Genomic DNA, 25,328 nt, shown 5'->3' with positions numbered 1-25,328 from the left:
ATAATTACTGCTCGTGTCTTCTGTTGAGGTGTCGATGTTGGGAAAGACATAGTCATCTTTGGTATATGGATAGATTTTTTCTTTGTCGAACCTCTTGACATCTTTTTGTAGCTGTAGCACATTAGGGCCCCCCTCTAGTAGGCCGAGTAGCCCGTAGCCAGTATTTGGCCTTTCGATCTCTGTAGCAGCCTGCGAAATTCTGGTTGTGAGATGTGCGTTTCTTGTAGAAACCCCATGTGAGCTGCGTGTCACTTAAGATATGCATATCTGTGGGCTGGCGTCTAAATTCCCCTGACGTTCCAAGTAATTATGTTTGTAGGCGGCATGTGACATAGTTAGAAGCTAGCACGTCACATGGGTGGCTTGTTGTACTAGGGGTGAGGTGACGACATGCTGAGTAACGTATGGTTGCGGAGTGCAACTGTAAGATCCGCTGGTGTGTAAGTGTGCTAACTCGAATTGGGGTTGTGGGTAAAAACCTTATGAGGTTCAACTGGGAAAGAGCAGAGAGACAACTTGCGTCTACCCAAACAGGTAACAGCGCCATACTGCAACTCACGGCTACGTATGCTGTTTTGATCCTACTAGGAGATGGGGGTGGGTGAAAGCGTGCAGTGAATGGGTTATTTGCACTTGGGCCCGACTTGCGCACCTGAATGTGCGCACCATGCCATACCTTATGCCATTTGCTAGTGATCTACAGCCTGAAATGTATACGTGTCAGTGTCGGGTCACCTGTGTGGTGCAGCCTGAGTTATAAATTAGAAGGCTCCGTGTGTGGGACTTGTGAGGAACATATATATCTCACATGTTAGTACTTTTACAATCTTATACTGTCTGTCCACAGGCTGTATTTAACTGCATTAAGTCATCTACAGTCTAGGGTGTTACAAATGGGAGTGATTAAGAGTCTTCATGAGCCGTCCCCACAGCCTGCGAGCTGTCCTCACTCAGCAACTGTTCAGAAGAGGCATCTGCGTCTCTGCTATTCTGCCGCTCTCTCAAGTCTGCCACCGCTTGCAGTGCGTCTCTTCTCTCTTGCAACACCTGCTCTCAGTTGGGAGCAGCCTTTGATTGCGTTGACGATTCTGCTACTCGTGCCCTGCTTCTACTACGGCGGTTCCTTCGAGCACCCGCATGTGGCTCCATGTTGCTATGCCACTGACTCGGCGAGGTGTGGTGCCCTATGGTTTTGAGCCAGTCCCATGCATCCCCCGCTTCAATGTAAAACTGTGTAGCCCCATCCGTGACTACCCGCAGTTGGGCCAGAAATATGAGGGAGTAATACAAGTTCAGATGTTTGACAGTGAGGAATAGACTCTGCTGCCGCTGCACACCCAGGGCGAAGTCTGGGAAGAAGAGAACTTGTGAGTTGTCCACCTTGATCGTTTCCATTTTTCTGGCCTCCCCGAGTATTGCATCTCTGTCCTTGAAATTCATGAGATGGAACAGGAAAGGTCACGGTCCAGCTTCCGGCAGCAGGTGACTAGACGGCACCCTGTGCTGTCTCTCCACAGCAAAGAAAGCAGAGAGCGTGCCTGCTGGCATCAAGGACTGTAACCAAGCTTCAGTGTACGCTACTGCGTCTCCGCCCTCTGTGCCTTCCGGCAGCCCCACTGTGCCTAGATTGTGCCTGCGGGACCGGCCTTCTGCATCGTCCATTCTGCATTCCGGGAAGTGTAGTCTAGATGTGAGGTTTCGTACTTCCATGGTCATTTCCTTGGCCACCAGGGCTATCTCTTTTACTTCCGTCGCTAGCTCGTTGACTCTCCCTGTCAGCTTTCTGTGATCAGCATGTAGGAGCATGAAGTCCGACGTGACCTTGTCAATTCGGCCTTCGTTTGTGTCAGTGCTTCGCTAATTTGTGTCCCTGCTTGGAGTACAGAGTCTAATTTAGATTCCAAACTGGAGGCTCTGGATGTGCCTGCCTCCAATTCCTGATCTGACTGATCTGGGCCCGACGTCGGCCGCGTGGACGTCACACCCGTGCCCATGCGCAGTCTGCCCATCCTGTTAGAATGGTATGGCTGTTGTGCTTAGGGATGGGATAGTACAATTCAGTCACCAGCACCTCAGGATGGCTCTACAGACGTGGTTCAAAAGGCAGTCATGTGTCAGGCTTGGAAATGTAGCTTGGATGCTGGGACCACTTCAACCTGCACGCTAGGCCTGGGTGCCCGCTGCACCTGTCCTGTCCGACGTGGCTTCCTGCGGTACCTTGGCTGCACCCAAATCGCTGCTCCCTTTTTTTTGTGCTCCAATTTTTTTACCGTGTGTATTTTGCGAGATCAGTACACGAGCTCGTTCACGTACGTGTCACACTCCTCCAGAAGTCTGCAAGCGTGTTCCAAGCCGCTTTCAATCTGAGGCCGACGTCACGACTCGCTACTGAGGGTGGGTTTCGTGTGGATCAGGTGTAGGGACAATATAGTGCCAATTTCTGTGCTGCATGCAGGGCCTTTGGTCCCAATTCACCGCCTTGGGTGTAGTGTGCTCCCACCACGTTCCCCACTGCGGGCCCACACAATGTCTCTGCAGGTCTTGTGCCACAGTGTGCTTGCCCCTCTCCTGCCACTCCGGGTATCAGCGCATCGCAGACCTGTAAATATGCTGCAGGACTTCCCACTACTCCAGCTTATGCCCACTGAGCGCCGGGTTCGAGCGGGGACACCCTGTTAGTTTCTAAGCATAGTGGGAAGTCAGCCAACACATATTCTTCATCCGTACGTCATCGCAGGTGTTTGACCCTCTCACCTCAACTCACTGCGAGCGCCCTCCTGTGTGGAACTTAGGGCGGCCTGGGCCTATGTCGCTATCCGGATCCGTGCCTACCCCACCGACTCAACTACTCCTGGGCCGTGGATGCTTCACAAGTCCCGCCAGTGGTGGCCCCCAGGATCACAGCCTAAGTGGTGTCAGTGCGCACCACGCCTCCATAGCCGCCTCAGCACTCGTCCGGTTTCCGGTGAGGGAGCCCCGCCGTATATCTACCATCCCGCTGTTGCAATCGGCTAGGGGGGCCACAACAAACCACTAGGTTCGGGAGGGAGGTAGAAAGGGGGGCGGGACCACTCCACTGTCTTTGGTAGCCTCTGCGATGAAGCATGGTCCCTGCCGGTCTCTCGCTCCACCATCCATGGATGCTTCACTCCGCCTTCACCGCCCACACAAAAAATAGGTCCAGAGAACTCTTTAACATTGTCAGAAGACAAACTTCATCTGCCCCTCCGGAACCGATGGCCTCTAATGAAAGATGTGAGGAAATTGCCAACTTCTTCACGGACAAAATTGCACAAACTGATCAATCCTTCTCACAAATCTTGGCCTTTCCCAATCCTCAAAACATCTCTTAACATCCCCACTTTCTCCACATCTACCCACCCTTCTAATCCTTTCCTTCACCATTCTACTCAAATTGGTTCTGGAGATATCATTTCCAACACACAATGACGCCACCTAGACTAATTTCAAACTCATGACTGAGCTCCAATTCTTTAATATCATTGCGAAATTAAAGCCGACCTCTTATATCAAAGACCCACTCGCGGTTAAGCTAGTACTAAACTATAACCACATCATTGCCCCACGTTGGCCGAAAATTATTAACACCTCCTTTGCCTCTGGATGCATTCCTGACTCCCTCCAACTTGGGCAAATCACTCCCATTCTTAAAAATCTAAAGGCTGAAATTAATGATCCCATTAACCTCTGTCCCATCTCTAACCTCCCACTCCTAGCCAAAACCATGGAGAAATGTGTCTTACTACAAATCAGCAGCCACATAGGCACATACAACTTACTCGACTCCTTTCAACTGGTTTCAGGAAAGGCTGTTGTACCAAAACTGCCATGTTGAACATTGCCAACGACATTCATCATTCTCTAAAAGTTGGAGAGGCTTGCCTTCTTATCCTCCTTGACCTCTCAGCTGCATTCGATACAGTTAATCACTCCTCCTTACTTGAATCTCTCAAGTCTCACTCTGGTCTCAATTGCACTGTCCTTAAATGGTTCACTTCCTACCTTCAACACTGAACACAACCAATTAAAATAAACTCCTGCCTCTCCAATCCTACACCTGTCTCTGGGGGTTCCCCAGGGCTCAATTCTCTCCCCCTCTCTCTTCATCCTCTTCATGGAACCACTGACTATCATTCTGAAACAAACCGGGATAAATTATCACCTTTACACTGATGACACACAACTCTACTACAAAATCAAATCACACAGCGATGTCCTTCATCTAAACAACACTCTGAGCAAGATTCAATCCTGGTTTTACTCCAACCATCTAAACTTGAACCCTAACAAAGCGGCAATCATTCTATTCTCCCAAAAAGTAACCGTCTCCCTATCCAAGGCTGGATCTCTGACCTCAACGCCCTCAACTGTCCGCTCACTCTATCCAACTCGGCAAAATCCCTAGGTTTCATCCCGGATACAAATTTGGCTCTGAAGGACCTTATCAATAACATAGCCAATAGCACTTTTTACTCTTAAACACCTCAAAAAAATCAAACCCTTCATCCCTCAAGATGACTTCAAATAGGTTGTTCAATCACTAGTCCTCTCCAAATGTGATTACGGCAACTCTATTCTCACTGGAGCCCCTAAAGCTCACCTGGCCTTCCTCAGAGCTATGCTTAACATGGCTGCCAGGCATATTACCAACTACAAATGGTTTGATCACATCACGCCTGCCCTCAAATCCCTTAAATGGCTCCCCATCGAAGGAAGATGCATCTCCCTGACTGCCTGCATCACCCACGAAGCTCTTCACTCTCTATCCCCGGTTTACTTAACTAATAAACTTACAAGAGCGGGAAGCGCCAGACCGATGAGAAGCTCTAATGCTCTTCTCCTCGTGCCCCCGTTACGAAAAAAGAAATCCACCCAGACTCGCTCCTTCTCAGGAAATGTGCTTAGCATCTGGAATGCCCTTCCGAGGGACCTTCGCTGCAACCCCTCCTATCTCGGCTTCATAAGAGACCTAAAATGCCATCTCCTCAATAAATACTGGAGTCCATAATTCTTTAAGATCCTGTTATTATCTGATCTCCTGTACAGGTCATCGCTATGTTAACCTGCAGACCTTTAGTTTTCCCTTTATCTCCTTATTGTGTACATCTGCCTTTGCTCTTGGTTCTCTAATTTATTTTGTTGACTCTAACGTCTTTCTGTAAGTTTCTTTGCGTTCTCCCCTGATTTTGTTAATTTGTCTTGACCTCTCTTGAATTACCTCATCCCTCTTCCTCTACAAATCTTCCTTCGTTATATTTTACTGTTTGCTCCTAGGTTATACCTCCTTATTTGATTTAACTGCATATAACCCTCGAATCCCAAGATTCTTGCCTTTCTCTTGTTTTGATGGTGCGATTCTCATGTACTTGATTGTATTTTGCTTGTAACTACTGTTCCTTTGATGTTGACTTGCTCTTGCTTCTATAAAGCACTCTGGTACCTCTGGGTCTAGCCAGCGCTATATAAAACCTTTAAATAATAATCACCCTTTGGGTCTTGCTGGAGTTGTACAAGTGTCTTTACCTTCTTCGTGTGATCAGGGCCTGGGAAGGTAGTACCATGGAACCATTACGAGTCACAGAGCATCATGTGTGCAACATGACATCCCTAGTGCAGGGCGAGGGGCATCTTTCTCATACTCTGACACATCAAGAGCGCTGTATATGCCAAATAAGAGATGTTCTACATGTGAGAGGCATGCTGGTATGTTTCTATCGAGATGTTTAATAAGTACTCCAAAATTCTGAACAAAAAAGTCCACTATCAGAAGGCAGTGTGAAGAGTCTAAAGATGTGGGTTTAAATCTTTCCTGAAAATGGAAGTCTGAGGTGCAGAGAGAGGCCATTCCAGAGACAAGTCCATAAGATGAGAAAGCCAAGTGGCAAATGTATTCTTTGGAAGAGATTTGGGTTTCTAACATGGGAAGAGGTTTGCACCTAGAAGTGTGCATTTTACATCACGTGTTGGGTTTGTAGGCCAGGTGGTCAGATCTTCTCTGGTGACGTGCTTTCTTAATTATGCAAGACATTTTGAAATGTACTCTGGCAGGAAAAGAGTCAGTGCAGACGTTACAGGATTAGGATTCTTTCAAAAACCCACAAAACACCTATTGAACAAAAGATCAAGTATAGAACCAGGCGTCTGTGTCCACGACAAAACGTTCTGTAAACAATGGCTACAAGTTTGGGGAATGTTCATTTAGCTTCCGAGGAGTCCGTGCCAACCTTTGGGACTCTGTACCACTTAGCATGAAACGAACACCAGGCCTTTGTCAGCTGATTAGGTCTCTAAACACCTTACTCTTGACCGAAAGGTGTGGTGGATAATAGTCCTGTCAAGCTTTAGAGTGAGGAGGATTCATATATTGGAGAATCTTGATAGGAGAATAAAGGTTTGCATGCTACTAGTGAAGTTTGGGATCAAAAAGGTGTGTTAGTTGGATGCTGACTTTAACTTACTACCAATTGTATCATAATAGCTATAGTGCCACATTCTCTCTCTTTATGGGATGATAGATGTTTTACAAACAATGCGTCTTGATGTCAAAGCTATAAACAACTTTGAATGTGTCAAAGAGCAACATGCCTAAGATGCCAATTGATTGGACATTTCAAGGATTTAGTATCTTCTAGAGGTTAGTTCGCTGTTAAGTAACCTGTTTATTTATACGTTTTTGTAAAGCTCATTAATCAATCAATCAATCAAGCATTTGTAGAGCGTACTACTCACCCGTGAGGGTCTCAAGGCGCTAAGGGGTGGAGGGGCAGCTACTGGTTGAACAGCCAGGTCTTGAGAAGTCTCCTGAAGGTCAGCAGGCCCTGGGTCCAACGCAGGTGGGTGGGGAGGGTGTTCCATATCTTGGCGGGGAGGTGGGAGAATGATCTGCCGCCGGTGGTCGTTCGGCAGATGCGTGAGATGGTGGCGAGGGCGAGGTCGGCAGAGCGAAGCTGCTGGTTCGGGGTGTAGAAGGACAATCGTTCGTTGAGGTATGCTGGTCCGGCGTTGTGGAGTGATTTGTGAGCGTGGGTGAGGAGCTTGAAGGTGATCCTCTTGTTGACCGGGAGCCAATGCAGGTCTCTCAGGTGGGTGGTGATGTGGCTGTGGCGAGGGAGTCTGAGGATGAGGCGTGAGGAGGAAACAGCGTTAACTTGCTGGGTCATAGAGAGCGTTGAGTCCAGAATGAACCCCAGGTTGCGTGCGTGGTTGGTGGGTGTTGGGGCAGCTCCCATCATGGCCGGCCACCAGCAGTCATCCCATGCGGAGGGGGTTGGGCCGAGGATGAGGACCTCCATTGTCCGAGTTCAGTTTCAGCCGGCTAGTCTTCATCCAGTCTGCGACAGCCTTCATTCGCTCGTGGAGGTTGGATTTGGCAGTGGCCGGGTCCTTGGTGAGGGAGAGGATCAGCAGGGTGTTTTCGGTGTACGAGATGATGTTGAGGTGGTGTGTTCGGACGATGTTGGTGAGCGGTGCCATGTAGATGTTGAACAGGGTCGGGCTGAGGAATGATCCTTGGGGTACGCTTCAGGTGATCGTGGTGGATTCTGATCGGAAAGGGTGGAAGCGGACTCTCTGGGTTCTGCCGGGGAGGAAGGAGGTGATCCAGTCCAGGGTTTTGGTTCGGATCCTTGCGTTGCGGAGGTGTGTGCGCAGGGTGTGGTGGCAGACGGTGTAGAAGACGGCCGAGACGTCCAGTAGGATGAGGGCCGCGGTTTCACCGTTGTCCAGTAGCGTCCTGATGTCGTCAGTGGCGGCGATGAGGGCGGTTTCGGTGCTGTGGTTGCTGTGGAAGCCGGATTGAGAGTGGTCCAGGACGTTGTTCTCCTCCAGGAAGTGGGTCAGTTGTCTGTTGGCGGTCTTCTCAATGCCTTTCGCCGGGAACGGGAGCAGGGAGATGGGTTGAATGTTCTTGAGGTCCTTTAGGTCCGCCTTGGGTTTCTTGAGCAGGACGTTGATCTCGGCGTGTTTCCAGCTCTTCGGGAAGGTGGCGGTCTCAAAGGAGCTGTTGATGATCTTTTGGAGTTGGGGTGCGATGATGGAGCTTGCCTTGTTGAAGATGTGGTGGGGGAAGGGGTCGGAAGGTGAGCCGGAGTGGATGGTGTTCATGATTTTGATGGTGTCTTCGTCGTTAACATTGTGCCAGGAGAGCAGGAGGTCGGTGCGTTTGGTGGGTGGTGAGTCGGGGGTGTTGGCGTCTGTTGGCGGCGTCTGGGTGTCGAAGCTGTTGTGGATGTCTGTGATCTTGCGGTGGAAGAAGGTAGCCAGGGAGTCGCAGAGTTCTTGTGACGGCGGGACGTCATTGGAGCTGGGGGTGGCGAGTTCTTTCACAATGTTGAAGAGCTCTTTGCTGTTGTGTGCGTTGATGTCGATGCGTTCCTTGAAGGAAGTTCTTTTGGCGCAGATGAGTGGGTGGTGTTTGCGTCTGGTGTTCATGAGGGCTGCGTGGTTGTCTGGTATCTGGCCATTGCGCGACTGCTTCTCGAGTCTTTGGCGTTGAACCAGGTGACTCTCGTGTCGGTGCACCTGTTGGAGGGTTTCCTGACCGGGGCGAGGGTGTTGGCGCAGTCGTCGGTCCATTGTCTGAAGTTGTGGGCTGCTGCATCGGCCTCGGAGGGCTTGGGTGAAGGGTCTCGGGCGAGTGTGGTGATGAAGTGGTCTTTTTTCCAGCTGCGGTGTGGGATACGTTGAGGTTGGTTGTGCGCGGTGTGTTTCTCGAAGGAGAAGTGGATGCAGTGGTGGTAAGTCCAGTGGAGTTCGGTGGTGTGGCTGAAGGTGACGTGGTCGCTGGTGGAGAAGATGGGGTCGAGCATGTGTCCGGTGGAGTGGGTGGGTGTTGTGACGAGCTGTTTGAGTCCGAGGTTGGCGAGGTTGTTGATCAGGGTTGTGTAGTTACTGTTGTTGGCGTTCTCGAGGTGGAAGTTCAGGTCTCCGAGGAGGATGTAGTCTGTGGAGGCGAGTGCGTGCGTGCTGATGAGGTCGGAGATGGATTCGCTCAACTGTTGTCGGGGTCCCGGTGGTTGGTAGACGAGGGTTCCTCTGAGGGTGGTGTTGTGATTGACATGGATCTGGAAGTGTAGGTGTTCGGCCATGCGGAGGGAGTCTTCGGTGTTGGTTGAGATTCTGATGGTGTTCCTGTGGATGATGGCGATTCCTCCTCCTGGTTTGTTGTTGTTTCAGTCCCTGCGGGTGATCTTGTAGCCGTCCAGGATGGCTATGGCTATGTCAGGTGCCGATGAGGTGTTCATCCACGTCTCCGTCAGGAAAGCCACGTCCGGGGCGGAGGAGTCGAGCAGGTCCCAGAGTTCGACTGTGTGCTTGTGGACTGAGCGGGTGTTGAGAAGTATGCAGCTGAGATAGTTGTGGTCTGCAGTGTTGGGATGGGCAGGACATGCGAGTGTGCGCTGGCTTGTGTAGATGCAGTTTCTGCAGGTGAAGCGTCCGTGGGTAAGCTTCGGGATGGCCTGGAAGCAGGTGGAATTTCGGCAGGCGTTGAGTGCGTGGACTGTGTTGGCATCATAGCTGCGTCGGGTGTTGCGGTGGTTGCTCGGGCCTGGGGGTCTGGCGCTGGGCGCGGTCCAGACTTGGATGGGCGCTTACGGGCTTGCCTTAGGCGTACCTTCGGCGCGCCAGGGGCGTGCCCGCAACCGCACAGCTGTAGCCATAAGACGGGAGGGGGGCAGTAGCAGAGGTAGGGGGCGGGAGCGGGAGCAGGCTGGATCAGTGGCCTGGACCGCAGGGGCAGCATCGGCGGGAAAACGGCAAACACAAGAGTACAGAAGCGATGAAAGGAAAACAATAAAAGCAATTAAGGTCAACAAATATGGAGTACAGTCACGCAGGGGGGCCTCTGAGCGCAGCGGGCAAACAACAGAGTGGAGCAGCGGTCTGCTGGCTCGAACCCTGAGCGGGGACATAGGCAGCAGACCGGCAGACAGGCGAGGCTGCTGGGGAGAATGCTGGCCTTGAACCAGTGGTCAAGGCTTCACACGCGCTCCCCCGCAGCAGTCGCCATAAGAAGGGGAGGGGGGCGGCAGCAGAGGTAGGGGGCGAGAGTAGGCTGGATCGGTGGGCAGGGACGCAGGGGCAGCATCGGCGGCAAAACAGCAAAACACAGGAGTACAGAAGCGATGAAAGGAAAACAATAAAAAACAATAAAAACAATTAAGGGAAACAAATACGGAGTACAGTCACGCAGGGTTCCTCTGAGCGCAGCGGGCGAACAGCAGGGTGGAGCAGCGGAGCCGGGACGGACCTCAAACCCTCAGCGGGGACACAGGCAGGAGACCGGCAGACAGGCGAGGCTGCTGGGGAGAGTGCTGGCCTTGAACCAGCGGTCAAGGCTGCACACTTCAAATTAATTCTCTTTTTGCTGTTAGTCAATGCTGCACCCATTCTATTGCCAAGTAGCACCTAGAAGCGTTTTCTCAAATATATTATGTAGCACTGTGTAAGTAGAAAATGTAGATATCTGATAAGAGCTCTGTGATGGGACCGTCTGGCATTTCTTGGTTCCATAGATTCAGCACGTTTTAAAATGATGTCCCTACAAGTCTCGGCAGGGTTGTAATGCAACATCACCCTTGACTGAATTCTGAAATATAAAGTGACTCCTGCGACACATCAGAGATCAGCAAATCTGACTTCCAGTACCACTTCTTTTGTGTCTGTCTTCTGGGAGTGTTTGATATTATAAAATCTGACTTCCAGCTAACTCCTCTTTTGTGTCTTCTGTGAGTGTCAGAGATTATAAACTTGTACTTCCAGCTAACTTGTCTTGTGTGTCTTCTGGGAGTGTCAGAGATTATAAAATCTGATTTCCAGCTAACTCCTTTTTTGTGTCTTCTGTGGGTGTCAGACATTAAAAACTCTTACTTCCAGCTAACTCCTCTTTTGTGTCTTCTGGGAGTGTCAGAGATTATAAACGTATACTTCCAGCTGGCTCCTCTTTTTTGTCTTCTGTGAGTGTCAGAGATTATAAACTTGTACTTCCGGCTAACTCCTCTTTTCTGTCTTCTGGAAGTGTTTGATATTATAAACTTGCACTTCCAGCTAACTCCTCTTTTGTGTCTTTTGGGTGTGTTTGATATTATAAAATCTGACTTCCAGCTAACTCCTCTTTTGTGTCTTCTGGGTGTGTTTGATATTATAAAATTTGACTTCCTGCTAACTCCTCTTTTGAGACTTCTGGGAGTGTCAGAGATTATAAACTTGTACTTCCAGCTAACTCCTCTTTTGTGTCTTCTGGGTGTGTCAGAGATTATAAACTTGTACTTCCAGCTAGCTCCTCTTTTTTGGCTTCTGCGAGTGTCAGAAATTATAAACTTGTACTTCCAGTTAACTCCTCTTTTCTGTCTTCTGGGAGTGTTTGATATTATAAAATCTGACTTCCAGCTAACTCCTCTTTTGTGTCTTCTATGAGTGTCAGAGATTATAAACTTGTACTTCCAGCTAACTCCTATTTTCTGTTTTATGCGAGTGTCAGAGATTCTAAATTTGTACTTCCACCTAGCTCCTCTTTTGTGTCTTCTGCGAGTGTCAGAGATTATAAATTTGTACTTCCAGCTAACTCCTATTTTGTGTCTTCTGGGTGTGTTTGATATTATACAATCGTACTTCCAGCTAACTCCTCTTGTGTGTCTTCTGGGAGTGTCAGAGATTATAAACTTGTACTTCCGGCTAACTCCTCTTTTCTGTCTTCTGGAAGTGTTTGATATTATAAACTTGCACTTCCAGCTAACTCCTCTTTTGTGTCTTTTGGGTGTGTTTGGTATTATAAAATCTGACTTCCAGCTAACTCCTCTTTTGTGTCTTCTGGGTGTGTTTGATATTATAAAATCTGACTTCCAGCTAACTCTTCTTTTGAGACTTCTGGGAGTGTCAGAGATTATAAACTTGTACTTCCAGCTAGCTCCTCTTTTTTGTCTTCTGGGAGTGTCAGAGACTATAAACTTGTACTTCCAGCTAACTCCTCTTTTGTGTCTTCTGGGTGTGTCAGAGATTATAAACTTGTACTTCCAGCTAGCTCCTCCTTTTTGGCTTCTGCGAGTGTCAGAAATTATAAACTTGTACATCCGGCTAACTCCTCTTTTCTGTCTTCTCGGAATGTTTGATATTATAAAATCTGACTTCCAGCTAACTCCTCTTTTGTGTCTTCTGTGAGTGTCAGAGATTATAAACTTGTACTTCCAGCTAACTCCTCTTTTCTGTTTTATGCGAGTGTCAGAGATTCATAGGGGCATATTATCAAGCTAGGTGATAAAATTATCGCCGCTTTAGCGGCAGAAAACTGCTGCTAAAACAGCGATAATGGGCTTGATAATATGCTCTATGGAATTCCAAATTAAAGCCCATGTTAGACGTCCTTCACATTTAACATGGGCTTCAATTGGAATTCCAGAGAGCATATTATCAAGGCCATTATCGCCGTTTTAGCGGCAGTTTTCTGCCGCTAAAGCGGCGATAATTTTAGCGCCTGGCTTGATAATATGCCCCTAAATTTGTACTTCCAGCTAGCTCCTCTTTTGTGTCTTCTGCGAGTGTCAGAGATTATAAACTTGTACTTCCAGCTAACTCCTATTTTGTGTCTTCTGGGTGTGTTTGATATTATACAATCTTACTTCCAGCTAATTCCTCTTGTGTGTCTTCTGTGAGTGTCAGAGATTATAAATTTGTACTTCCAGCTAACTCCTCTTTTTTGTCTTCTGGGAGTGTCAGAGATTATAAATTTGTACTTCCAGCTAACTCCTTTTTTGTGTCTTCTGGGAGTGTCAGAGATTATAAAATTGTACTTCCAGCTAGCTCCTCTTTTTTGTCTTCAGGGAGTGTCAAAGATTATAAATTTGTACTTCCAGCTAACTCCTCTTTTGTGTCTTCAGGAAGTGTCAAAGAATATACATTTGTACTTCCAGCTAACTCCTCTTTTGTGTCTTCTGGGAGTGTCAGAGATTATAAATTTGTACTTCCAGCTAACTCCTCTTTTGTGTCTTCTGGGAGTGTCAGAGATTATAAAATTGTACTTCCAGCTAACTCCTCTTTTTTGTCTTCTGCGAGTGTCAGAGATTATAAACTTGTACTTCCGGCTAACTCCTCTTTTCTGTCTTCTGGGGGTATTTGATATTATAAAATCTGACTTCCAGCTAACTCCTCGTTTCTGTCTTCTGTGAGTGTCAGAGACTATAAACTTGTACTTCCAGCTAACTCCTCTTTTCTGTCTTCTGGGAGTGTTTGATATTATAAAATCTGACTTCCAGCTAACTCCTCTTTTGTGTCTTCTGTGAGTGTCAGAGATTATACATTTGTACTTCCAGCTAGCTCCTCTTGTGTGTCTTCTGTGAGTGTCAGAGATTATAAACTTGTACTTCCAGCTAACTCCTATTTTTTGTCTTCTGGGTGTGTTTGATATTATAAAACCTTACTTCCAGCTAACTGCTCTTGTGCGTCTTCTGTGAGTGTCAGAGATTATAAATTTGTGCTTCCAGCTAACTCCTCTTTTGTGTCTTCTGCGAGTGTCAGAGATTATACATTTGTACTTCCAGCTAACTCTTCTTGTGTGTCTTCTGGGAGTGTCAGAGACTATAAACTTGTACTTCCAGGTAGCTCCTCTTTTTTGTCTTCTGCGAGTGTCAGAGATTTTAAATGTGTACTTCCGGCTAACTCCTCTTTGCTGTCTTCTGGGAATGTTTGATATTATAAACTTGCACTTCCAGCTAACTCCTCTTTTGTGTCTTTTGGGTGTGTATGATATTATTAAATCTGACTATCAGCTAACTCCTCTTTTGTGTCTTCTGGGAGTGTCAGAGATTATAAATTTGCACTTCCAGCTAACTCTTCTTTTGTGTCTTTTGGGTGTGTTTGATATTATAAAACCTGACTTCCAGCTAACTCCTCTTTTGTGTCTTCTGGGTGTGTTTGATATTATAAAATCTGGCTTCCAGCTAACTCCTCTTTTGTGTCTTCTGGGAGTGTCAGAGATTATAAACTTTTACTTCCAGCTAGCTCCTCTTTTTTGTCTTCTGTGAGTGTCAGAAATTATAAATTTATACTTCCGGCTAACTCCTCTTTTCTGTCTTCTGGGAGTGTTTGATATTATAAAATCTGACTTCCAGCTAACTCCTCTTTTGTGTCTTCTGTGAGTGTCAGAGATTATAAATTTGTACTTCCAGCTAACTCCTCTTTTCTGTCTTCTGCGAGTGTCAGAGATTATAAATTTGTACTTCCAGCTAGCTCCTCTTTTGTCTCTTCTGCGAGTGTCAGAGATTATAAATTTGTACTTCCAGTTAACTCCTATTTTGTGTCTTCTGGGTGTGTTTGATATTATACAATCTTACTTCCAGCTAACTCCTCTTGTGTGTCTTCTGTGAGTGTCAGAGATTATACATTTGTACTTCTAGCTAACTCCTCTTTTGTGTCTTCTGCGAGTGTCAGAGATTATACATTTGTACTTCCAGCTAGCTCCTCTTGTGTGTCTTCTGTGAGTGTCAGAGATTATACATTTGTACTTCCAGCTAGCTCCTCTTGTGTGTCTTCTGTGAGTGTCAGAGATTATAAACTTGTACTTCCAGCTAACTCCTATTTTTTGTCTTCTGGGTGTGTTTGATATTATAAAACCTTACTTCCAGCTAACTGCTCTTGTGCGTCTTCTGTGAGTGTCAGAGATTATAAATTTGTACTTCCAGCTAACTCCTCTTTTGTGTCTTCTGCGAGTGTCAGAGATTATACATTTGTACTTCCAGCTAACTCCTCTTGTGTGTCTTCTGGGAGTGTCAGAGACTATAAACTTGTACTTCCAGGTAGCTCCTATTTTTTGTCTTCTGCGAGTGTCAGAGATTACAAATTTGTACTTCCGGCTAACTCGTCTTTGCTGTCTTCTGGGAGTATTTGATATTATAAAATTGCACTTCCAGCTAACTCGTCTTTTGTGTCTTTTGGGTGTGTATGATATTATAAAATCTGACTATCAGCTAACTCCTCTTTAGAGTCTTCTGGGAGTGTCAGTGATTATAAAATCTTACTTCCAGCTAACTCCTCTTTTGTGTCTTTTGGGTGTGTTTGATATTATACAATCTGACTTCTAGCTAACTCCTCTTTTGGGTCTTCTGGAAGTGTCAGAGATTATAAACTTTCACTTCCAGCTAACTTCTCTTTTGTGTCTTTTGGGTGTGTTTGATTTGATAAAATCTGACTTCCAGCTAACTCCTCTTTTGTGTCTTCTGGGTGTGTTTGATATTATAAAATCTGACTTCCTGCTAACTCTTCTTTTGTGTCTTCTGCAGGTGTCGGAGATTATAAACTTGTACATTTGTACTTCCAGTTAGCTCCTCTTTTTTGTCTTCTGCGCGTGTCAGAGAATATAAATTTGTTCTTCTAGCTAACTCCTCTTTTTTATCTTCTGCGAGTGTCAGAGATTACAAATTTGTACTTCCGGCTAACTCGTCTTTGCTGTCTTCTGGGAGTATTTGATATTATAAAATTGCACTTCCAGCTAACTCCTCTTTTGTGTCTTTTGGGTGTGTATGATATTATAAAATCTGACTATCAGCTAACTCCTCTTTTGAGTCTTCTGGGAGTGTCAGTGATTATAAAATCTTACTTCCAGCTAACTCCTCTTTTGTGTCTTTTGGGTGTGTTTGATATTATACAATCTGACTTCTAGCTAACTCCTCTTTTGTGTCTTCTGGAAGTGTAAGAGATTATAAACTTGCACTTCCAGCTAACTTCTCTTTTGTGTCTTTTGGGTGTGTTTGATTTGATAAAATCTGACTTCCAGCTAACTCCTCTTTTGTGTCTTCTGGGTGTGTTTGATATTATAAAATCTGACTTCCAGCTAACTCTTCTTTTGTGTCTTCTGCAGGTGTCCGAGATTATAGACTTGTACTTCCAGCTAACTCCTCTTTTGTGTTTTCTGAGAGTGTCAGATATTATAAACTTGTACTTCCAGCTAACTCCTCTTTTGTGTTTTCTGAGAGTGTCAGAGATTATAAACTTGTACTTCCAGCTAACTCATCTTTTGTGTCTTCAGGGAGTGTCAAAGATTATAAACTTGTACTTCTAGCTAACTCCTTTTGTGTCTTCTATGAGTGTCAGAGAATATAAACTTGTTCTTCCAGCGAACTCCTCTTTAGTGTCTTCTGGGTGTGTTTGATATTATAAAATCTGATTTCTAACTGACTCTGCTTTTGTGTCTTCTGGGAGTGTCGGAGATTATAAACTCTTGTAGCTAACTGCTCTTTTGTATCTTCTGAGTGTGTTTGATATTATAAAGTATTACTTCCAACTGACTCTCCTTTTGTGTCTTCTGCGAGTGTCAGAGATTATAAACTTGTACTTCCGGCCAACTCCTATTTTGTGTCTTCTGGGTGTATTTGATATTATAAAATCTTACTTCCAGCTAACATGTCTTGTTGTCTTCTGGGATTGTCAGAGATTATAAATTTGTACTACCAGCTAACTCCTCTCTTGTGTCTTCTGGGAGTATCAGAGATTATAAACTTGTACTTCCAGCTAACTCCTCTTTTGTGTCTTCTGGGAGTGTCAGAGATTATAAATTTGTACTTTCAGTTAGCTCCTCTTTTTTGTCTTCTGCGAGTGTCAGAGATTATAAACTTGTACTTACGGCTAACTCCTTTTTTCTGACTTCTGCGTGTGTTTGATATTATAAAACCTTACTTCCAGCTAACTCCTCTTGTGTGTCTCCTGTGAGTGTCGGAGATTATACACTTGTACTTCCAGCTAACTCCTCTTTTGTGTCTTCTGCGAGTGTCAGAGAATATAAATTTGTACTTCCAGCTAACTCCTCTTTTTTGTCTTCTGCGAGTGTCAGAGATTATAAACTTGTACTTCCGGGTAACTCGTCTTTGCTGTCTTCTGGGAGTATTTGATATTATAAAATTGCACTTCCAGCTAACTCCTCTTTTGTGTCTTTTGGGTGTTTATGATATTATAAAATCTGACTATCAGCTAACTCTTCTTTTGAGTCTTCTGGGAGTGTCAGTGATTATAAAATCTTACTTCCAGCTAACTCCTCTTTTGTGTCTTTTGGGTGTGTTTGATATTATAAAATCGGACTTCCAGCTATCTCGTCTTTTGTGACTTCAGGGAATGTCAGAGATTATAAACTTGCACTTCCAGCTAACTTCTCCTTTGTGTCTTTTGGGTGTGTTTGATTTGATAAAATCTGACTTCCAGCTAACTCCTCTTTTGTGTTTTCTGAGAGTGTCAGAGATTATAAACTTGTTCTTCCAGCTAACTCCTCTTTAGTGTCTTCTGGGTGTGTTTGATATTATAAAATCTGACTTCCAACTGACTCTGCTTTTATGTCTTCTGGGAGTGTCGGAAAACTCTTCTAGCTAACTCCTCTTTTGTATCTTCTGAGTGTGTTTGATATTATAAAATATTACTTCCAACTGACTCTCCTTTTGTGTCTTCTGCGAGTGTCAAAGATTATAAAGTTGTACTTCCAGCCAACTCCTATTTTGTGTCTTCTGGGTGTATTTGATATTATAAAATCTTACTTCCAGCTAACTCCTCTTGTGTGTCTTCTGGGAGTGTCAGAGATTATAAACTTGTCCTACCAGCTAACTCCTCTTTTGTGTCTTCTGGGAGTGTCCGAGATTATAAACCTGTACTTCCAGCTAACTCCTCTTTTGTGTCTTCTGGGAGTGTCAGAGATTATAAATTTGTACTTCCAGCTAACTCCTCTTTTGTGTCTTCTGCGAGTGTCAGAGATTATAAACTTTTACTTGCGGCTAACTCCTCTTTTCTGTCTTCTGGGAGTGTTTGATATTATAAACTTGCACTTCCAGCTAACTCCTCTTTTGTGTCTTTTGGGTGTGTTTGAGATTATAAAATCTGACTTCCGGCTAACTCCTCTTTTGTGTCTGCTTTGAGTGTCAGAGATTATTATCGTTTACTTCCAGCTAACTCCTATTTTGTGTCTTTTGGGTGTGTTTGATATTATGAAATCTGACTTCCAGCTAACTCCTCTTGTGTGTCTTCTGCGAGTGTCAGAGATTATAAACTCTTACTTCCAGCTAACTCCTCTTTTGTGTCTTCTGGGAATGTCCAAGATTATAAACTTGTACTTCCAGCTAACTCCTCTTTTGTGTCTTCTGGGAATGTCCGAGATTATAAACTTGTACTTCTAGCTAACTCCTTTTGTGTCTTCTGGGAGAGTCAGAGATTATAAACTTGTACTTCCAGCTAGCTCCTCTTTCGTGTCTTCTGGGAGTGTTTGATAATATAAAATCTGACTTCCAGATAACTACTCTTCTGTGTCTTCTGGGTGTGTTTGATATTATAAATTCTTACTTTCAACTGACTCTACTTTTGTGTCTTCTGGGAGTGTTGGAGATTATAAACTCTTCTGGTTAACTCCTCTTTTGTATCTTCTGGGTGTGTTTGATAATATAAAGAATTACTTCCAACTGACTCTCCTTTTGCGTCTTCTGTCAATGTCAGAGATTATAAAATCTTACTTCCAGCCAACTCCTCCTACGTGACTGTGGAGAGAAATCAGAGGTCACCAAATCTAACTTCTACCCAACCCCTCTTACTAGCTTTCTAGAGCAACAGATCTTACATTCAACAAACCCCTTTTACCAGCCTCCTCCAGGCGCCAGAGATCAGCAGTCTGACTTCCAGCTAATTCTTCTTTTGTGCCTCATAGGAAACATCATAAATCAACAATATTCTTTCTTTCAACAAGCTTGTTTTAAGAGCATTGTGGGGTATATCAGAGATTTATTAATCCAATTACTAGCTAGTTTTTCTTGTGTGTCTCCTAAATGGTGTAGATGATTACAAAATCTTACTTCCAACAAACTCCTTGTGCTTGACTCTAGAGAGAGAGATATCACCAAATTGGACTTTTACCAAATCCCTCTTAGGAGCCTTCTAGAGGCATTAAAGAGCCACAGTCAGACTTTCAACAAACTCCTCTTACAAACCTCCTGCAGGTGTCAAACCTCTAGCGAACTCTTCTTTTTGTGCCTCCTGGCAGACTTCAGAGAGCAAGAGATCTTACTTTCAACCAACTCCTCCTGTGTTAGTCTCTGGTCACAAGCAAAAGGCAAAGCTGCTTGCTTTAGGTGCTTTGTACATGACCAGAGGCTTTGAGTGCACCATTGGCCTTGGAATTAAGGGTCCAATTTATAACCTGGGGGACGTAGTAATCTACGTTGGCCTATCAGAGGACTTAACTTCTGCCAGCCGTGACTACTATGCCCTTCAAATTTAGAAATGACTGTCAAGCTGGAGGCCATTTCTAAAGCATTTTCAGGAACGGCAGTCATAGACGCGAAATTTAGATTTAGAAAATAAAAAATAAAATGTTCCCCTCACTATGGGAGTTATCTCCAGGGGCAAAGAGAGAGCACTTAGCAATTTCCACAGCCCATTGCAGCCAGGATCTTCCTGGCGGTGACGAGCAGTGAAAAGTGACCTCTAACTCCACCCACCTAGATTAGGGGTGGGGTTGCGATGGCCCTCACTCCTTAGGGCCTTAATCATGGCAGAGACGGAATAGTCTCTGCCAGGATTAAACCAAAGGTCCATCTACATGTAAATCTGGCGGTAAGGATACTCCGCCGCCGTTGCGACACAGCGTCCATGCCACCAAGATCTACATCAGGCCTCGGTCCTCTCTTTCTTGAGGGGGAGAGCTTAGAAGTGTTTGCAAAATACTCCGTCTCAGTGCTTGGAACCAAGGCCTCCACCGGATGGTAACTCTTTTATTTTCTTCCAGGAACTAAGAAGGGGACCCATTTTACCACCGAGGATCTAAAGTCTATGGGCCACCACTTCTGTGATACACTGTTGGATTATTGCGATCCAGACAGCTCCAAGGTGAGACGTGGGATAAATACATTGTAATGCTCATCACTAGGGGCCTATGATGGAAGTCTAGCTGACCATGGTCTTCCCCTCCAACCAGTGTGCACATAGGAGGTTGAAGAACTCTGAATAACACCCAGTTCAAGGGACAAACTCCATCATCCAAAGGAGGTTTCAAGGAGGTTTCTGACATTACACCAGTGAGCCATGCAAGAACCATCCTGGGAAAATGGATCACAGTCAACAAGATGAGACAGGAACATGAGAACAGATGCAGGGCAAGGCCAAGGTTTAGGGGGGAGATGTATCCAACTGGGTACAGAGCAGAATTGGACTTTACCCTAAGACTTGAAACTCAAGGTGTGCGCTGTTACAGAGGCAGCGTAAATGAATCCCTACATGTTTTATAGCTCTGTTCCTGGAGTACCTGAAGACTGGCAGCACAGATGTGCGACTGGAGCTTTGCACATGTCCAGCTCCCTGAGTGCTGGATAACACATGCCCCAGGCCAAGATGTCAGACCCTGCATGAAACTGCTCCTCTTGGATATCTGCTATTATGCATCTTAGCCATCTCTAAACACGGGCTCTTAGCCGCGTGAGATCCAGCAGTGCTATCTTCAGCATGAGATAGGCAGTGAGCAGCCCATAGAAAGTACCTTCCACATCACTTTGCCCCCTTCAGACTTAATGACTGGGGAGATTGTGGGTTTGCAATGTGAAAGTGTTTGTGGGACCATCTGGAAAATGTTCTCCTCCAGTCACTCCTTGTAATGGGGGAACCCCAACTGTCCTCACTAAGCAGTCCCCGAAGGGGGACTTTTTGCACTCTAACGTCTCGTAGGAAGATAGTGCATACTTTTGACACGGTGTTGTGTCTCAGAAATAGGCCTCACACCCTGTTGTTTGTAGAATTAGCATCAGTGAGTAGGGCAACTCATTCTCCCCACCACGTGTGGACCTCTGTGGATCCTATGATGGATATCAGTTTTTACAACAACAAGAAACGTTGGGTCCAATTCACAGAACTAACTTAAGACAAAATCCTAAACTTACTACCATTTTGGTATTCACAGAAGGCACTTACTCATTACCTAACTTTACGACTCCTAAATGCCTTCTGTGAATACCGAAAGTCTTAAAGTTAGGATTTTTCTCAGTTTAGGAGTCCTAAAGTTAGGAGTCCTAACTTTACTACTACTAAACTGAGAAAAATCCTAACTTTAAGACTTTCGGTATTCACAGAAGGCATTAGGACTCCTAACTTCTGTGAATACCAAAATGATTAAGTGGCTTCTGTGAATACCAAAATGGTAGTAAGTTTAGGATTTTGTCTTAAGTTAGTTCTGTGAATCGGTCCCATTGACCCTCATGCCTGGCCAGTGTTCCTAGAGTCAGTTTGATGTATGATTGGTCACCCCGAGGTTTGGGTCTGGGCAGCCTGAGGACTTCAGTGAAAGATCGAAGAGGTGGATCCTTCTCCCTGCACTCAGGTGTCATTCCCTGCATTTAGGACTGAGATCCCCTTGCTAGATCCTTCTCCCTGCACTCAAGTGTCATTCCCTGCATTCAGGACCGAGATCCACCCCTGGCTAGATCCATCTCTCTGGACTGAGATCCTGTGGCTAGATCCTTCTCCCTGGACAAAAGTGGCATTCCCTCATTCAAGGCTGATATCTGCCGCAATTAGATGCTTCTGCCTGTGCTCTGTGGTCCTTCCTTGCACTTAGGACTGAGATCCCTCCTGACTAGATTCTTCTCCATGGGTGATAGTGTAATTCGCTGCATTCAGGACTGAGATCCACCTCGATGAGATGCTTCTACCTGCTCTTTGTTGTCATTCTGTGGTCATTCCCTGCATTCTAACTGAGACCTTCCCTGACTTTTTTAGTGCCCTGTGAGTTTCCAAATGTAGCTCATGTTCACCGTTAACACAAGGGACTGAGGAATTGGCCGATGGTGGGCAACCCCGCAGAACGGAAGATGCCCCATCTGCCATCTCATAAAAGCTCAGGGATCGTTCCGTTTTGTGATGATGAACCCTCCACTGGCCCTAGTGTCTTGTCCACCACAACACGGCTGCCAATCCTGTGTGCGATGACTGCCACTTACTTGTCCTGCCAGCAGGAAAAACTGATAATATCCTGCTTGCGCAAGGTATTGTTTCAGTTTGGTTGAAATAAACTGGGCGTTGGGAGTTTGTTGTAGAAAAGTAAAAACCTATGCTAAGCTAGTGGAACAGAAATGGTGATCGTTCAGCAAACTGCTCTGGTTTCAGTGCATGCTCCTGGTGGGCAGATGCACTGAAGGCAGAGGTCCACACCAGGTGGCACTGAATATGGCAGGAAAACCTCTACCAGTGAAAGGGAGGACATGTGCACTGCTGCCCTGGTCTGCCGACCGCCACCTTCTACATGACCCAGTGAGTGTTTATCCAAAGCATATCCCATTTCCAGCGCTAGTCCAGAACTTTAGTTCACTTTGGTCCCCACCCCAGTTGCTTCTGTTGCTTTGTCTCACCTATTATCAACATTTACATTTGGGCCATCCTCCCTGCTTGATGATGTTACTTGCTTTTCTGAGTTATCGGTGCAAAGTCCCCATCCAAAGCTTCTTCAATAAGAACTCCCAGGTCTAACCTAGATTCTCTGTCACCTTTAATGACCCTACTCTGGGCTAGACCTACAGGATAGCTGGTCAAACACTGGGTGGTGTGAGACTTGGCACTCCTACAGGATAGCTGGTCGAACACTAGGCGGTGTGAGACTTGGCACTCCTACAGGATAGCTGCTCGAACACTGGGCGGTGGGAGACTTAGCACTCCTACAGGATAGCTGGTCAAACACTGGGCGGTGGGAGACTTGGCACTCCTACAGGATAGCTGGTCGAAGACTAGGGGGTGGGAGACTTGACACTCCTAGCAGGATAGCTGGTCGAACACTAGGCGGTGGGTGACTTGGCACTCCTACAGGATAGCTGGTCGAGCACTGGGCGGTGGGAGACTTTGCACTCCTGGCAGATAGCTGGTCGAACACTAGGCGGTGGGAGACTTGGCACTGCTACAGGATAGCTGGTCGAGCACTGGGCGGTGGGAGATTTTGCACTCCTAGCAGATAGCTGGTCGACCACTGGGCGGTGTGAGACTTTGCACTCCTAGCAGATAGCTGGTCGAGCACTGGGCGGTGGGAGACTTTGCACTCCTAGCAGATAGCTGGTCAAACACTGGGCGGTGGGAGACTTGGCACTCCTACAGGATAGCTGGTCGAACACTAGGCGGTGGGAGACCTGGCACTCCTAGCAGGATGGCTGGTCGAACACTAGGCGGTGGGAGACTTGGCACTCCTACAGGATAGCTGGTCGAGCACTGGGCGGTGGGAGATTTTGCACTCCTAGCAGATAGCTAGTCGAGCACTGGGCGGTGGGAGACTTTGCACTCCTAGCAAATAGCAGGTCGAGCACTGGGCGGTGGGAGACTTTGCACTCCTAGCAGATAGCTGGTCGATCACTGGGCGGTGTGAGACTTTGCACTCCTCGCAGATAGCTGGTCGAGCACTGGGTGGTGGGAGACTTTGCACTCCTAGCAGATAGCTGGTCGAGCACTGGGCGGTGGGACACTTTGCACTCCTAGCAGATAGCTGGTCGTGCACTGGGCGGTGGGAGACTTTGCACTCCTAGCAGATAGCTGGTCGAATACTGGGCGGTGTGAGACTTTGCACTCCTAGCAGATAGCTGGTCGAGCACTGAGCGGTGGGAGACTTTGCACTCCTAGCAGATAGCTGTTCGAGCACTGGGCGGTGGGAGACTTTGCACTCCTAGCAGATAGCTGGTCGAGCACTGGGCGGTGGGAGACTTAGCACTCCTAGCAGATAGCTGGTCGAGCACTGGGCGGTGGGAGACTTTGCACTCCTAGCAGATAGCTGGTCGAGCACTGGGCGGTGGGAGACTTTGCACTCCTAGCAGATGGCTGGTCGAGCACTGGGCGGTGGGAGACTTTGCACTCCTAGCAGATGGCTGGTCGAACACCGGGCCGTGCGAGACTTTGCACTCCTAGCAGAGAGCTGGTCGAGCACTGGGCGGTGGGAGACTTTGCACTCCTAGCAGATAGCTGGTCGAGTACCGGGCGGTGCGAGACTTTGCACTCCTAGCAGATAGCTGGTCGAGCACTGGGCGGTGGGAGACTTTGCACTCCTAGCAGATAGCTGGTCGAGCACTGGGCGGTGGGAGACTTTGCACTCCTAGCAGATAGCTGGTCGAGCACTGGGCGGTGGGAGACTTTGCACTCCTAGCAGATAGCTGGTCGAGCACTGGGCGGTGGGATACTTTGCACTCCTAGCAGATAGCTGGTCGAGCATTGGGCGGTGAGAGACTTTGCACTCCTAGCAGATAGCTGGTCGAGCACTGGGCGGTGGGAGACTTTGCACTCCTAGCAGATGGCTGGTCGAGCACTGGGCGGTGGGAGACTTTGCACTCCTAGCAGATGGCTGGTCGAACACCGGGCGGTGCAAGACTTTGCACTCCTAGCAGAGAGCTGGTCGAGCACTGGGCGGTGGGAGACTTTGCACTCCTAGCAGATGGCTGGTTGAGCACTGGGCGGTGGGAGACTTTGCACTCCTAGCAGATAGCTGGTCGAGCATTGGGCGGTGAGAGACTTTGCACTCCTAGCAGATAGCTGGTCGAGCACTGGGCGGTGGGAGACTTTGCACTCCTAGCAGATGGCTGGTCGAGCACTGGGCGGTGGGAGACTTTGCACTCCTAGCAGATGGCTGGTCGAACACCGGGCGGTGCAAGACTTTGCACTCCTAGCAGAGAGCTCGTCGAGCACTGGGCGGTGGGAGACTTTGCACTCCTAGCAGATGGCTGGTCGAGCACTGGGCGGTGGGAGACTTTGCACTCCTAGCAGATAGCTGGTCGAATACTGGGCGGTGTGAGACTTTGCACTCCTAGCAGATGGCTGGTCAAGCACTGGGCGGTGGGAGACTTCGCACTCCTAGCAGATGGCTGGTCAAGCACTGGGCGGTGGGAGACTTCGCACTCCTAGCAGATGGCTGGTCGAACACCGGGCGCTGCGAGACTTTGCACTCCTAGCAGAGAGCTGGTCGAGCACTGGGCGGTGGGAGACTTTGCACTCCTAGCAGATGGCTGGTCGAGCACTGGGCGGTGGGAGACTTTGCACTCCTAGCAGATAGCTGTTCGAGCACTGGGCGGTGGGAGACTTTGCACTCCTAGCAGGTGGCTGGTCGAGCACTGGGCGGTGGGAGACTTTGCACTCCTAGCAGAGAGCTGGGCGAGCACTGGGCGGTGGGAGACTTTGCACTCCTAGCAGATGGCTGGTCGAGCACTGGGCGGTGGGAGACTTTGCACTCCTAGCAGATAGCTGGTCGAGCACTGGGCGGTGGGAGACTTTGCTCACTGAAAATCTTATGTTGAAGAATGGATGGAGCCCACGCGCCTGAGGGCTGACAGCCTCAGCGATCGTGTGCG

At 47.1% G+C, this 25,328-nt stretch overlaps 1 protein-coding gene across 5 annotated transcripts in view; it reads left to right on the top strand.

Annotated features, from left to right (window-relative positions):
• AGBL2 (AGBL carboxypeptidase 2) overlaps positions 1-25,328 on the top strand; it is a 1,238,365-nt gene that overhangs the window by 505,373 nt on the left and 707,664 nt on the right. For all 5 annotated transcript variants that reach the window (XR_014979319.1, XR_014979321.1, XR_014979320.1 and 2 more), the window contains exon 10: positions 19,760-19,860. Coding sequence is in view for 2 of the 5 variants with exons in the window: in XM_085646520.1 (XP_085502646.1) it covers positions 19,760-19,860 (101 nt within the window). In the remaining 3 variants the exon portion in view is untranslated. The remainder of the gene's footprint in view (positions 1-19,759; positions 19,861-25,328) is intronic.

The sequence above is a fragment of the Triturus cristatus genome, chromosome 3_1 (genome assembly GCF_964204655.1).
Source record: "Triturus cristatus chromosome 3_1, aTriCri1.1, whole genome shotgun sequence".
Classification (NCBI taxonomy): domain Eukaryota; kingdom Metazoa; phylum Chordata; class Amphibia; order Caudata; family Salamandridae; genus Triturus; species Triturus cristatus.
This window is presented reverse-complemented; position numbering and strand designations above follow the sequence as displayed.